The sequence below is a fragment of the Mobula hypostoma genome, chromosome 24 (assembly GCF_963921235.1).
Source record: "Mobula hypostoma chromosome 24, sMobHyp1.1, whole genome shotgun sequence".
In the NCBI taxonomy this organism is placed as follows: Eukaryota; Metazoa; Chordata; class Chondrichthyes; order Myliobatiformes; family Myliobatidae; genus Mobula; species Mobula hypostoma.
The window spans coordinates 26,317,943-26,333,277 of NC_086120.1; the positions used below are offsets into that span (position 1 = coordinate 26,317,943).

General features: G+C 44.5%; 1 protein-coding gene across 1 annotated transcript in view; it reads right to left on the reverse strand.

The window, feature by feature from the left end:
* Positions 1-712: 712 nt before the first annotated feature.
* cpamd8 (C3 and PZP like alpha-2-macroglobulin domain containing 8) overlaps positions 713-15,335 on the reverse strand; it is a 108,392-nt gene continuing 93,769 nt past the window's right edge. The window contains exons 40-43 of the mRNA XM_063032606.1: positions 7,981-8,193; positions 7,210-7,284; positions 1,709-1,890; positions 713-1,537 (exon numbers count right to left, since the gene is read on the reverse strand). Coding sequence (XP_062888676.1) covers positions 1,712-1,890; positions 7,210-7,284; positions 7,981-8,193 — 467 coding nt within the window. The 3' untranslated portion in view covers positions 713-1,537; positions 1,709-1,711. The remainder of the gene's footprint in view (positions 1,538-1,708; positions 1,891-7,209; positions 7,285-7,980; positions 8,194-15,335) is intronic.

The window sequence follows — 15,335 nt, forward strand, 5'->3', positions numbered from 1 at the left end:
CATTTTATTTCTTATGCTGCATGTTTCGACAGAGTAAATAAACCAGAGAGACAACTTAAGGTGGAAAATAAATAACCAGGAGAAGTTGTGATCTAATGGCAAGTTGTGATAAGCAACTCGATGCCAGAGAGGAAGGTGAAAACAGATTCAAGAGGAACTTTCAAATTGAAATTAGATAAATACTAATAAGGGAAAAATCTGCTGGGTTGTGGAAGAAGAGCAAGAAAGCATTTCAAAGAGCTGGCACAAGAACAAGGGTTGTGGCTTCCTCCCGTACTGTATCGCGTCATGGTGTGTCGTTAAACTCAAGAAACATGAGAAATAAAATGCTCAAGTCAAAATGGATATTGGCTGTGATCTATTCTAATCTCCTAGATCGGCCAGTGATCCCAGGTTCAAATCCGGCTGGCTCCTTTGCACGCTTTCCACCCGTGCTGGGTTGAGCGTCAAGCTAGCAACTCGGCCTCTGTAAAACAAAACCAGACAAATGCTACGGAAACGGCAAAAATTGCCACCGATGCACAACATGACGCAAAAAGGAACAACATCCTGATCTCATATTTCAAGTTTCTCGGGGTGAATGGAATCTTCCAATCCCTAAGTGCTCCCGAGAAAATGTGTCTTCTGCTCCCGAGGCAGATTCAAGATGATTTGATAGAAACCACAAATTAAGAGTCAGAATAAACAATATCAATTTTAAGAGATTGTCACTTTTATTTTTGGAAGGTCTGACTTATCACCTGCACCTCACCTGGCCAAATCTTGTCCACTGGTTACCAGTCCTCTCAGCCCCTGCAGGCAGCCAGTGACACCACAGTGCATCACCTCACAGTCCCGTTCTGAGGTAGGCCACAGTATCCAGAGCAGTGGGAAGGGACAGGGCCACCATTTGGGGAGTGAGATGCGATGGGGGAGGTGGGGGTTCAGGGGTTGGACAACTTTTATACATTGCAGGATGGGTTAGATTTCAGGGCGGCTGTAAATTCAGGAGCCCATGAGGAAAATCAGTGATCAATCTCTTTCGGCCTGGATGCTACTCCTGAATGGATGCAGGGGCGGGGAGGAGGCAGAAGGCAAGATGAAGGGATGAGGAAAGGGGATTTCCTGTCAATCCCTTCTTCTCTACTCTTAGCATGTTTAGCTGCCCTGTTTAAGGGTTCAGGAAGGAGGAGAAAAATCGTAAATTTAAAAAAATTAAATAATGAAAGTTAGGAAGTTGACCAGTAACCTTTGACCCAGCTCTGGAAGGGAGAGCCATGAAAGAATCTTTAACTAAAATCACAAATATAAATATCAGAGAGGTAAAGATCAGAACACATAATTACAAAATATAAATACCAGCTTCCTCTATCGTGCCTGTGTGGTTACAACATATTACTAAAGGATAGATATGCCTAATCTATGTAATAGTTGGGCGTGGATATATAGTGCTGTCTTCAGCAACAGTGCTTGGTCCTTGTAACATATAAACACATGTACAGGTTAGAACATCCATGTTCTTTGATTCATCCTCTTTCCACGGCTGAGAGCCCATATTCTGTGAGGAAGGAAAACAGAATGCAGTTTATCAGAACGTCAGGATTCACACACTGTACAAGTGCTCACTCTCAGATATGTGGTTAATATGTGCAAACGCACAACAATCAACGGCAAATGACACGGCCGGTCTGGTCGGTCAGCCGCACGAGTGCTATTTACTGGTGATTACCGTTCATTTTTTCCCTGCTGCCCTCTTCTGTTCTCCTTTCGCTCCCTGGCTCAGTCTCTCCACCTGATCTTCGTTCATCTGAAAAGCATCGTCCACGTCGCTCTCAAACAGCTCCGGGTCATACTCGTAGCTCGTTCCGTAGGAGTAATAGGAGAGCTCCGACTGGGCCACCGTGACATCACCTGTGTGAGGGGAGGGAGGGAGAGACCAGGAAAAGAAATGGGCAGGTTAGGAGGCAGAGAAGAGAGAAAAGAGAGGCGTTAAAGAGGGAGGAGGGGGAGAGAGGAAGAAAAATTGTAATGGGGGGAAACAGAGGGACAGTAAAAGATTGAAAAGTTCAAGTGGGGTATTTGAGAGAGAGGGTGGTAAACAAAAGGAATGACAGAGGGAAGAAGGGAAGAAGAGAGGAATAGAATAGAAACAGAAGAAGGCGAGTGATAGAGAGATAGTGGCACAATATGCTGGAGGTTAACCAATAGACCATTAATAATGCTGAGAGCTCCCAAATACAGCTCACACACGTTTTAAAATATATATTTAGGGCTTGAATTTTTAGCTCAGTTCAAGTGTACTTGCTTTTTGTCTGTCCTTTGGGCACTTTTGGTACAAAAATATTCATTCATGAAGTATAGCAACTCCTGGTCTCCATGGCGTGCAGTTAATTTGAAATTAATAATAGTAATAGCAGTTTCTTAATTATAGTTTTGACAGCTTTCTTTTCACATCACCATGAATTTATTTCATGCTCCCCCACCCCATTCCTTTCCTGCTTGCGATTTTCCCACCACTGTCAGAGGTTTACGGCAAATGGTAGATGGAGACGGCGGAGGTGGAGATCTGCCACTGCAGACGTGGAATTCATTGCCTGAAGGGCTGGGAGTGGTAAAAACCATTAAATGTAAACACTGGTGAGAAATTGTCATCTACAGTCCAGTTGTTGGAAGATACAGTAGGAGAGGAACATAAAAATGTAATTCAGTCCCCTCAAGCTTGCTCCATCAGGTAATTCTGAGGAAGCAGTGAGTCTGCAGAAAGACTTAAACAGATTAGGAGAACAGGCAAAGTGACAGGTGGAATATAGTGTGGGGAAGTGTATGGTCACACACTTGAGTAGAAGGAATAAAGGCAGAGCCTGTTTTTTCTAACCGGGGGAGAAAATTCAGAAATCAGATGTGCAGAGGGACTTGGGAGCCCTCAAAGAAGAGAAAATCTGCAGATGCTGGAAATCTGAGCAACAGACACAAAATGCTGGAGGAACTCAGCAGGGTTCCTCAGGAGTTGTGCCACAATCTCAGAATAAGAGATTGCCCACCTCGGGCTAAATGAGAATAAATGTGTCCTGCTAAAGGGTTTTGGCCCGAAACGTCGACTGTACTTTTTTTCCCCAGAGATGCTGCCTAGCCCACTGAGTTCCAGCACAACACAACATTTTGTGTTGGGAGTCCTCATGCAGGGTTCCCTAAAGGTTAACTTGCAGGCTGAGTTGGTGGTACGGAAAGCAAATGCAATGTTAGCATTCATTTTGAGAGGACTAGAATATAAAAAGCAAGAATGTAATGCTGAGGCATTGATCAGACCTTATTTGGAGTTTTGCAAGTAGTTTTGGGTCCCGAATCTAAAAAAAAGTATGTACTGGCTTTGGGGAGGGTCCAGAGGAGGTTAACAAGAATGACAGGGTTAACAGATGAGGGAGCCTTTGGTGGCTCTGGGCCTGTGCTCGCTGGAGTTTGAAAGAATAAAGGTGATCTCATTGAAACTGATTGAATATTGTAGAGACTTAGATAGAGTGGATGTGGAGAAGATGTTGCCAACAGTGGGGGAGTCTAGGACCCGAGGGCACAGCTTCAGAATAGAAGGATGACCCTTCAGAACAGAGGTGAGGAGGAATATCCTCAGCTAGAGGGTGGTAAATCTGTGAAATTCATTGCCACAGATGGCTGTGGAGGCCAAATCATTGGGCATATTTAAAGCAGAGGTTGGTAGGTTCTTGATTTGTAAAGGCGTCAAAGGCTATGGGGAGAAGGTAGGAGAAAGGGGATGAGAAGGTTAATAAGTCAGCCACGATTGAATGGTGGCTAAATGGCCTAATTCTGCTTCTGTGTCTCATGGTCTAAGATCATAACTGATTCTCTATACTTTTTACTGTTGTGTCCCCATATCCCTTGAAATCCAGAAGAATATCAATCTGTGGTTTGATTGCAACCAGTGACTCATGCCACGGTTCCCAGGGGTGGAGAATTCCAAAGGTTCACCATCCTCTATGGGAACAGATTTATCCTCATTCAGCCCTAAGTTGGGAGTCTCTCATTTTGAGATCGTGGCCCAACTCCTTAGCCTCAACATTAAGGTGTCTGAATATTTCAGCAAGTAGCAAAAAAAAAACTGCTGGAGAAATTCAGCAGGTGGAGCAGCATCCAAGGAGGAGAAGGCAATTGTCAATGTTCTGGGTTGAGAACCTGCCTCTTTCGTGCTCCAAATTGCAGCATCTGTAGTCTCTGGTGTCTCTATTTCAATAAAAAGGTCTAACCTAAGCAGTCACTTTTCATGTGAGAACTCACCATCCCAGGATTCAGTATGAGGAATTTTCACTGCAGTCCCCTACAGTAGATGTAGTTAGCTTGGGGAGTTCAGCACTAACATATACAAGCACAGAGGGGGGAAAGTGTCAGTATTTTCCCATGTTTCATCGGATGACTGACCAGCGTACAAGAAATGGGATCAGTCAGTAGTGTACAACATCATTTTGGAAGCAATGTGCAGTATTCTTAAAGCAAAATGAATGAAAATGTATATTCTGTATGGCTGACACTGTTGGCACAGAGCTTTGTCAGTTCAAAATTTTCAAGTTGGCCTTCTTCAAACTTTGCTAAACTTCAAGACCATAAGGCATAGGAGCAGAATTCGGTCAATTCAGCCCGTAGAATCTACTCTGATATATTTGCCCTGAAGACCTAAATGTATTTAATATTGAAAGTTACTACTGAAAAACACAGCTGTAGAACAATTTTCTAGCAATATTGTGGAAAATGCCCCAAGAAAGTGTGGTTGTAATGGAATGCAGGAAGGGGTGAATCAAGTTTGCTTCTGACACTTCTTGATTCCTATTTGCTTTAATTTTCAGGGTTGTTTGGAGCTGCAGTGAGTGTCCCTGACCCCCAGGTGGCGCTGCTGCTCCAGCTCAGGAGGACATTCCCTCAATAGCCTCAGTGGAAAGTTGGTGCAAAGACAAATTGGGAATTCCTGCAAAACACTCAACCGGATGAGATTCAGGCTTTTGGAACTCTGAGCAAACAAGACATCCATTTACATTTGAGAGTCTCTGCATAAATTTTCCCTATTTTAATGCATTTTATTTATGAACACTCTGTCCAAAACGTTACTGGAATATTTTCAATGCGTCAACATAAATCTCAAACATTCATCTACAAAATAGAATGGCAATGACATTTAAACAAGGAGTTAGTATTCCGATGGTCACTTGCCCCTGTGCCAAGTTGGCTGATAGTGGCTCATGCATTTCTGGTCTCAGTATTGATTGCATGGGAGGCCATTCAGCCCCTCATATCTGCTGCTCCATTCTATCAGGCTGTGACTGATTGTTAGCTCAGCTCTTGACAGTTCACCTTAACCCCAGATCTCTCGATCCTCTTACCAAACACAAATGCAAGTGATGTCATTTGGGGAGCTCCCTTTCTGTCAGAGAAAGTTCCAGATTTTTGGCCCCCTGAAGATGCACTTCCTGATTTCACTCCTACACAAGGCCTGGCCCTATTTTAGGGTCACAGAGGAGATTCAATTTGCGCATCAAATCAAAGTCAGGTTTAGATCGCCTGTCCAAACTTTGAAATGCAGAGCTCAAACAACCTGGTTTTGCAGTTTAACTTCCTCAGCCTCAGGATCATGCAGCCCAGTCGGCACTGAACCCACTCTCCACACATCCTTGGGCACTATGTCCTCTCCCATGTGTGGGGCCAGATGACTCACAGGCACTCACCAGGTCTCAGCAAGGTTCCTTTCGATCGAGGAGTAACTCTCCCCCCGCCACCTCACCGTGCTTACGTGAAGGGTATCCCTTCCAGCAGTGGCTTTGATGACACTTTTTACTAGCTGTCGGTGATCCATATAAACGGACACCCAATCTCTCTTTATCCACACGTTCTTCATGAAAATATTTCAATTTATTTTCTCATTTTTGAAGATTTCACACTACCACTCAATAATGCAAACTTTGAAGAGGGGTGTGACTTCCTTACCCACCCCCACTCCTCTTGTCCAGTCGGTGGTCACCGGTCAGTGTTCCAGTGTCCTGACCTTTCACATCCCGGGAGATGGGCACTCGGATCAGAAATTGTTCTGAGGACAGCTGGTGACACCAGGACCTGGTCAACTGCCACATCACTAAGCAGCTGGTTCCACATCTGGATAACAAACAAATGCTTGATTCCAGAGCTGGGGCTAGCATTTGTTTCAAATTTGCACAGGAACTCAGAGAATGTCTCTGGTTGCCAGTGCCAACCTGCAAAGCCCTTATTAAACATCACAGTTTTGTCTGTTGGATAAAGTAGTTTACAGTCTGACTTCTTTTGCTGAGGTGTAATCACCCAAAAATTGAAATTTAAAAAAAGATGAAAGCAGCTCTAAATTAGCAATCACTTCCTTTTCACCTGCCCAGAACTAAAATCACTAACACCTTTAAATTGGCAGGGATAGGTTCAAAGAATGTCTAGTTCTCACTGGGTGGAGGCAGATGAACAAATGGGGAAGGAGTGCAGATAAGAGGCTCGACGGTTGTGGGCTGGAACATTCAGGCGCATGATGATTATTATCCTGAGTACCACACGTGGGGCGGCAGCTACTGAGCACAGCTGGACCTGGACATCCTGAGCACAGCTGGACAGACCTCCACCACCACTTCCCAATCCCAAAACTTGGCTGGGCTTGGACCCCGCACTCAGCTTCAGGCGGGACGGAAGCAACCCCTTTGCTACCGAGCCCTGCTGAGTGCAAGTGAATGCCCAGGCTGCATTGTTCACTGATTATGGGACAGGGAGCGGCTAGGCGGCCCATCGAGCTCGTACTAGCTTTTTGAAATCAGTCCCGTTTCCCAGCCCTTTCTCCACAACTCTGCACATACTCCTTCTTTATCAATTTTCTTTATGTTCCATTGACTCCACCCCACCTTTGGGGGGGGGAGCTTGAAATTGCAACCTCGTTCCCCTTCTTCCCCTCACCCCCCAGTGATTTCCTTCAGCAAGTGTCTGAGTCACTGAAAACAGTTCCCCTCCACTGAAAGCCTTCTGTCAAAGTCCCCTCCTCTGCTCCTAGGTGAACAAATCCCAGAACCACTCCTTCCACCTGCTGGGCTATTTCATACATTCCAAGTTTGAGGAATTGTGCATGTGGTTTATTGGATTGATTTTGCCTACAAGGAGAGCATCCAAGGACAAAAGACGGGCTCCAGTGAGAACGGTGGGGTCTGGACCACCAGGAGATTGACCTACCTGACTGGTTCCGTTCTGACATCTCTGGGTCTACGGGTGAGGTCACAGGCTCTCTCTCTTCAGGGGCTGCTCCTGCTGCAGGACGGAGGCAGAGATGGAAGTCAGAAGGTATTGGGCCGGAGGGATGCCCCAAATAAAGGAAATGCACCCCTCATGCCAAACTCATTCCCAGAATCAGACCCTTCCTTCCCAATAATAATAACCACGTCAATGAAGGAGAAAGCAAGAAAGCGGAAGGGCAGATCGATGGAGAGATGTCCAAATGCCCAAACCAGAGAGGGAGAAACATGGCATGAAAGAGGGAGATAAATAAGGCTGAGAGAGGTAGGGACAGAGGGAGGTGAAGGGGAAGGAGGCAAGATATCCAAGTGGACCGGCAGTGTAATAGATGGAAACACACAAAACGAGTGAGAGAGACTCACAAACACGTAAACCCCAGCTTATAAAGGTCAAAAGTGTGCAAATACTAGAAACCTATAATCAAGATAGAAGATAGCAGGAACACTCAGAAGATCGCGCAGCGTGCGTGGAATAATGCAAGCTACCTTTCTGATCTGCACCACACTTCTGACCAAGGGTGCTCGAGGGCATTGTTAACTTGGTTTTAATTTGCATATTTCCAGCATTTTCTGTTTTTACCCCATCTTATGAGTTTGTTCTGGAACTTCTGAGGCAGGGAAGGGGAGGAGGAGGCACCTCCTGTGGGCTGAGCTGAGAACGTGCCATGCTCCACGCTCTCTGCTCCGCGGTGCTGGTAGAGTAGGGTCTCACCGGAAGGGCAGTGTGACAGGGGGACTTGGTCGATTCGCGTGTTGTTGCGGCAGGCAGCCACCTCCATCTGACACTGGTTCTGGTACAGGACTCTGTCGGAGCCGCACACTGGCATCCCATCAAAGCCGCAGTCACGGTAACAGGCGCACAGCTCGTAGCGTTCTTCCTCCAGGCAGTCGTACACGTTCTTGCAGGTGGCAGGCTGGACAAACCCTATTGCAAACACACAAAGTATCAAATGAGCCCACAGAAACTTGGGTCTAAACCTTCACCATTCTAGAGGACTTAGCTCTTACCTCCTGTCGACAAGGGGGATCCACAACAGAACATTTATATAGCAGCCTAAATGAAATAAAATAGTTCACGGTGTTTCACTGGACCCAACAAAAATCGACTCTGATCTGACACAAGATCACATAATGCGAGAGAGAGGAATGGAGAGGAGAGGGGCTTAAGGACGGATTTCCAGAGCTAAGGGCACAGCTGTCAATAACAAGTTAGGGCTGAGACTGGAGGAGCACAGACACCTCAGTGTACTGGAGGTAATAGAAATAGGGAGGAGTGGGACCATGCAACACACACAAAATGCTGGAGGAACTCAGCAGACCAGGCAGCATCCATAGGAAAAAGTACAGTCGACGCTTTGGGGCAAGACCCTTCAGCAGGACTGGAGAAAAAACCGAATATTTCAACGCTTGAGGTATTGCTTAACCAGGAGCCCGTGTGGGTTAGTGGTGATGGCTGGGGGGGGGGTGGGGGTAACATCTGGACAGGATGGTCAGCCTGAGGTTACCGAGAATCTGACCGGGACTGGGAGTAAAAAATGGATAAATTGGGACTGGAGCTGAGTGATATTAGTTGAGAGCCTATAGAGGAGGTCAAGAGAAGTCTTAGTAGTTTGTCATTCAGCTGAAATGGAAACTAAAGCAGATGCTGAGGGCTAGAACATGGTCAACAATTCGGAGAGAGTCCGTAAACATCTTCCGTCAGCAACACAGAGCTGCCTTTGCCACTTAGCTGTTACCCCAAACAGCAGGGAAACAGCAACCGAATGAAAGGAAGACTGGCATTTTGGACAGATGAAATTTCAACCCAAGTTGGTCATTTGGCAGAAAGAACAAGGGGAGAAAGGACAGGGTTAACGGCACAGCTACACAGGGTGTTTATGTGCAGAAGTCTCTAAAGGCAGCAAGGCAGAGAATGTGATCACCAAAGCGTATGGGACTGGAGATTTGTAAACAGAAGCACAAAGTACCGAAACAAGGAGGTTATGTTGGACCTTTGTAAAACACTGGTTAGACTCCAGCTGGAGCACTGCATCCAATTCTCCCTGCAATAAACTTGGAGAGGAGATTTGATAGAGCTGTGAGCAACACACACACACAGCTGGAGGTTTCAGCCCAAAACATCGACTGTACCCTTTTCCATGGATGCTGCCTGGCCTGCTGAGTTCCTCCAGCATTTTGTGTGTGTTAACCTGGACTTCCAGCTTTGCTCTTGTTGTATAAGATTGCGACTGGTTTACAGAGGGTAGCTTTTCCCATTAGCAGATGGTTTTAAGGATCCTGAGTGTGGATTTAGTGAAAGATATTCGGATAAAATGCCTTTTACGGACAGAGAGTGTGATAAACTGGAACTTTCAGCCTGTGCAATTGTAGAAACAGTGAATCAGAGCTTTAAATAGTGGAGCAGACAGGCATTTGAGAGGGAATAATTTGTATGGCTAACGGCAAAGGAGAGAGGAATGGGATGGATGGGATTTCTCTCCAAAATGATGGGATGGACAAGAGGCTGAATGACTTCCTCCTATGGTGGAAAATTCCTATCAAAGAGCCTTCCCCTCAATCTTACATGTTCAAGAATATAAATTACTTTATGTATTTTATAGAACCTTTTACAACATAAGCACATTTCACAGATGAAGTAGTATTTTGGAAATCCAGCTATGTTGTAATGAAAGCAAAAATAATGGATAGTTTATTCACATGAAGCCTCCACAAACGACCCTGCAATAAACGAGCAGACTGTTTGCTTTAGACTGGTAACTTTGTACGATCAGAAATGATGCCATTTGGAAGAGATGTTGAACAGAGGTGGACATGCAAGATTATATAGTTCAGTCCAGTGAACTGGCAGACATTTATCCCTCACACAGATGATCATATTGCTAATTGTCACAGCTTGTTTACAAACTGGATGTTTGGCTTTCGAGACAGTAACTGCACTTGAATTCATGGGTTTACTGGCTGTAAGTGGTTGCGGGGACATCCTTAGGATGTGAAAACTGCTGTGAAAAAGCAAGACAAATTTTAAAATGGAACTTGAGCCCATTTTGTGCAAAGTGTCCTTTTAGTTTAATCCCTCAGCCCCCAATATCACTCCTTTTCCAACCCCATCCCTGTTCTCTGAATGCCCAACATCATGGGGAAATCCCCAACATTATTAATAATTGACGATGGAAGGATAGAGGAAGCATGTGAATATTTGTTTGTAGTTTTGTTACGAGTGGTGTGGTTACCCTGGCGACGGAAACTGCTGGATTATGGCCAAGGTATGTTTCCAAAGCAACGGGAATATCTTGGTTACATCACTGGGGCAGCTGCAGTCTGCACTGCCCAGCAGCTCTCGGCTGTGGCTGCACACTCCAGGAGAGATTAAGGTGCTTGACAGCTCATTTACCAAGGAATGTGCTTACAACCTCCAGTCCTCTCACTCTTCCTGTGATAACTGAGTTCCAGTCATCCATCACCCCCGTGTTCACTGACCTGCACAGGCTCCTGATTAAGCCATCTTTTAAATTTAGTTTTCAAATCCTTCCACGGTGCCACCCCTACCCTCCCCTACCCTGTAATCGCCTTCAAGTCCCATAGTCCTCCAAAATCTCTGTGATCCACAGACTGAATATCGAAACTCTCCACTGTTTCCCATTGTCATCACTTCATCGGTGGCTGCGTTAAGGTGCCATATAAATGTCAGGTATTGCTCAAGGTGTAGGAATAGGGGAAGGGGATAACAAGAGAGAGTATGGGGTTCTCTTCGCCCTTGACCTATTATTGAGGCTAGACATAGATGGGACATTCTGCCATGGTGGGAGTGGAACATAGGGTTAGACAGAAGCTTGGCATAACCAGTCCCCTCTACAATGTCCAAGCAATGGCACTTCTCAGTGGTCTGTGGCTTGCACATCCTGGCAGTGATCACGGGGTGCAACCAGTACTCATCCTGCCCTGATGAGCAAAGCCGAGGGCAATTCATGAGGATGAAAGGTGGAACATCTTCATTTCTATAGCACTCATCACAACTTGGGACATCCCAAATGTTTCGCAGCCAAAGAAGCACCTCTGAAAGGTCATCATTACTGTAATGTAGGAAGCAAGATAGCCAATTTGTGCTCGGACATCTCCCGCATACAATGACACGGTTACAGTAATGGACAGTTATAGTAATATAGAACTCCCAGGTCAGCAGGAAGAATTTCTCTGCTCTTGTTCAATATAGTAGCAGGGGCTCAATTAGAAAGGGGTGTGATTGCTCAGCTTTTAAGGACAGAAAATGACCATTTACTGCCTTCATTTCGCCACAACTTTCAGTGAGATTGTAGCTGATCTGTAGCTTCAGGTTTCTGTCTTTTCCCCTGATCTGATAATGCATTTGGTGAATAAAAAAACCCATCAGCTTCAACTGTAAAACCTATGGACCTGGTATCAGTTACTGTTTATAGAAGAAATACAAATATCTAGACTTTCTGTATGTAGAAGTACCTGTCAAATTCACTCCTAAATAGTCTGCCTCTAATTTTAATATTTGCTTATCGATAGAAATAGTTTTTCTATCAACCTTATCAAAGCACATTAATATCTTGATACTGTTGATAAATATCAGCTGTGAGAACTTTAAAAGAAAAGTACTGTATGAAAGACAGAGGCAAAAATGTTTTTATTATAGTTCTATAATAAAAAAACTCAGGTAATTTATTGGCAAAGTGTAAGGGGAAATGAATGGATGTAAGTCAGTCAGGTGCACACAGAAACATGATCATAAACTATCAGAACAGTGGGATTGTTCGTAGTGCGCGACACTGATAGTGATCCTTTCCACAAACACACAGGGAACAACTGATGAATTGAATATGTCAATTCTACTCAGAGCATTTAATATGGTAATCATGATTAAAATATGTTTATAATGCAGTCAGTACTGGAAACTAAATGCAGCAGGTTATAAGATCAGCAGGAAAAATAAGAAACATGACAAATTGGGGGAGTATTGTCAGTGATGAAAGTCGACATGAGAGATGAATAGATGGCGAAGACACTGTGGGTACAATTAAGAATCAGAAAATGTTTCAAGTTTCTAATGTTAGTTGAGCACAACCTTCCACAAAGTTCAAAGTAAATTTTATTATCAAAATACATATATGTCACCATATAAAACCTTGAGATTCATTTTCTTGCAGGCATACTCAGCAAATCTACAGAACAGTAACTATAATAGGATAAATGAAAGATCAACCAGAGGCCAGAAAACAACAAACAGTGCGAATATAAATATAAATAAATAACAAGAACAAGAGATAATGAGATAAAGAGTCCTTAATTAGGAAAGGGAAAAAAGATTACGAGAGAAAACTGGCAGGGAACATAAAAACTGACTGTAAGAGCTTTTATAGATATGTGAAAAGAAAAAGAAAGGTTAAGACAAATGTAGGTCCCCTACAGACAGAAAAAGGTGAATTGATTATGGGGAACAAGGACATGGCAGACCAATTGAATAACTACTTTGGTTCTGTCTTCACTAAGGAGGACATAAATAATCTTCCAGAAATAGCAGGGGACAGAGGGTCCAGTGAGATTTTTGAATTTAATATAAATACATGTTAGTAGGGAAGTGGTGTTAGGTAAATTGAAGGAATTAAAGGCAGATAAATCCCCAGGGCCAGATGGTCTGCATCCCAGAGTGCTTAAGGAAGTAGCCCAAGAAATAGTGGATGCATTAGTGATAATTTTTCAAAACTCTTTAGATTCTGGACTAGTTCCTGAGGATTGGAGGGTGGCTAATGTAACCCCGCTTTTTAAAAAAGGAGGGAGAGAGAAACCAGGGAATTATAGACCGGTTAGCCTGACATCGGTGGTGGGGAAAATGCTAGAGTCAGTTATCAAAGATGTGATAACAGCACATTTGGAAAGCGGTGAAATCATCGGACAAAGTCAGCATGGATTTGTGAAAGGAAAATCATGCCTGACGAATCTCATAGAATTTTTTGGGGATGTAACTAGTAGAGTGGATAGGGGAGAACCAGTGGATGTGGTATATTTGGATTTTCAAAAGGCTTTTGACAAGGTCCCACACAGGAGATTAGTGTGCAAACTTAAAGCACACAGTATTGGGGGTATGGTATTGATGTGGATAGAGAATTGGTTGGCAGACAGGAAGCAAAGAGTGGGAATAAATGGGACCTTTTCAGAATGGCAGGCAGTGACTAGTGGGGTACCGCAAGGCTCAGTGCTGGGACCCCAGTTGTTTACAATATATATTAATGACTTAGATGAGGGAATTAAATGCAGCATCTCCAAATTTGCGGATGACACGAAGCTGGGCGGCAGTGTTAGCTGTGAGTAGGATGCTAAGAGGATGCAGGGTGACTTGGATAGGTTAGGTGAGTGGGCAAATTCATGGCAGATGCAATTTAATGTGGATAACTGTGAGGTTATCCACTTTGGTGGCAAAACCAGGAAAACAGATTATTATCTGAATGGTGGCTGATTAGGAAAAGGGGAGGTGCAACGAGACCTGGGTGTCATTATACACCAGTCATTGAAAGTGGGCATGCAGGTACAGCAGGCGGTGAAAAAGGCAAATGGTATGCTGGCATTTATAGCGAGAGGATTCGCGTACACGGACAGGGAGGTACTACTGCAGTTGTACAAGGCCTTGGTGAGACCACACCTGGAGTATTGTGTGCAGTTTTGGTCCCCTAATCTGAGGAAAGACATCCTTGCCATAGAGGGAGTACAAAGAAGGTTCACCAGATTGATTCTTGGGATAGCAGGACTTTCATATGATGAAAGATTGGATCGACTAGGCTTATACTCTCTGGAATTTAGAAGATTGAGGGGGGATCTGATTGAAACGTATAAGATCCTAAAGGGATTGGACAGGCTAGATGCGGGAAGATTGTTCCCGATGTTGGGGAAGTTCAGAACGAGGGGCCACAGTTTGAGGATAGAGGGAAAGCCTTTTAGGACCGAGATGAGGAAAAACTTCTTCACACAGAGAGTGGGGAGTCTGTGGAATTCTCTGCCACAGGAAACAGTTGAGGCCAGTTCATTGGCTATATTCAAGAGGGAGTTAGATATGGCCCTTGTGGCTAAAGGGATCGGGGGTATGGAGGGAAGGCTGGTACAGGGTTCTGAGTTGGATGATCAGCCATGATCATACTGAGTGGCGGTGCAGGCTTGAAGGGCCAAATGGCCTACTCCTGCACCTATTTTCTATGTTTCTATGTTAAGGTAAGATCATTGCTTGTAGGAACATTTCATTGACGGGCAAGAGAGTGTAGTTATCTCCTTTTGTTGAAGTCCCTGATGGTTGGGGGGTAGGAACATTCTTGAACCTGGTGGTGTGAGTCCTGAGACTCTTCTACCCTGTATCTGATGGCAGCAGTGAGAAAAGAGCATGGCCTGGATGGTGAGGGTCTTTGATGATGGATGCTGGTTTCCTATGACAGCGTTTCGTGCAAATGTGCTCAGTGGTTGGGAGGGCTTTACCTGTGATGTACAGGGCCGAATCCTCTACGTTTTGTTGGACTTTCCATTCAAAGGTATTGGTGTTTCCATACCAGGCTGTGATGCAGCCAGTCAGTACACTCTCCACTACACACCTATATAAGTTTGTCGGAGTTTGAGATGTCATGCCAAATTTCCACATAGCCCTAAGGAAGTAGAGGTGCTGCCATGCTTTCTTTGCAATTGCACTTCATGCTGGGCCCAGGAATTTAAAATTGCTAACCCTGGTTAGCAACCAGGTTCCTGGTAGTGGTTGTGAAATAGTAGAATGGATAAGTGGAGAGAATAGGGAAGCACATCGCAAAGGCACAATGTGTATGGGGTATTTTAAATTTCAAACAGATTGAGGTAAACAGACCAGCTCAAGTATGAAAGGTAGTGTTCAAGATAGCTTTTGGCAATGATATGCTCCAGAACCAACAAGAGACCAAAGCATTTTGGATTTAGCAATCCGTGGAAAGACAGATTTAGCTAATAGTCTGATGGTGCATGTGGCTGGTCAGCTCACAACAGAGCTGAGCATAATGTTTGAGAAGGAGAAACATAAAGCAGTTGCTTTGACTCAACACT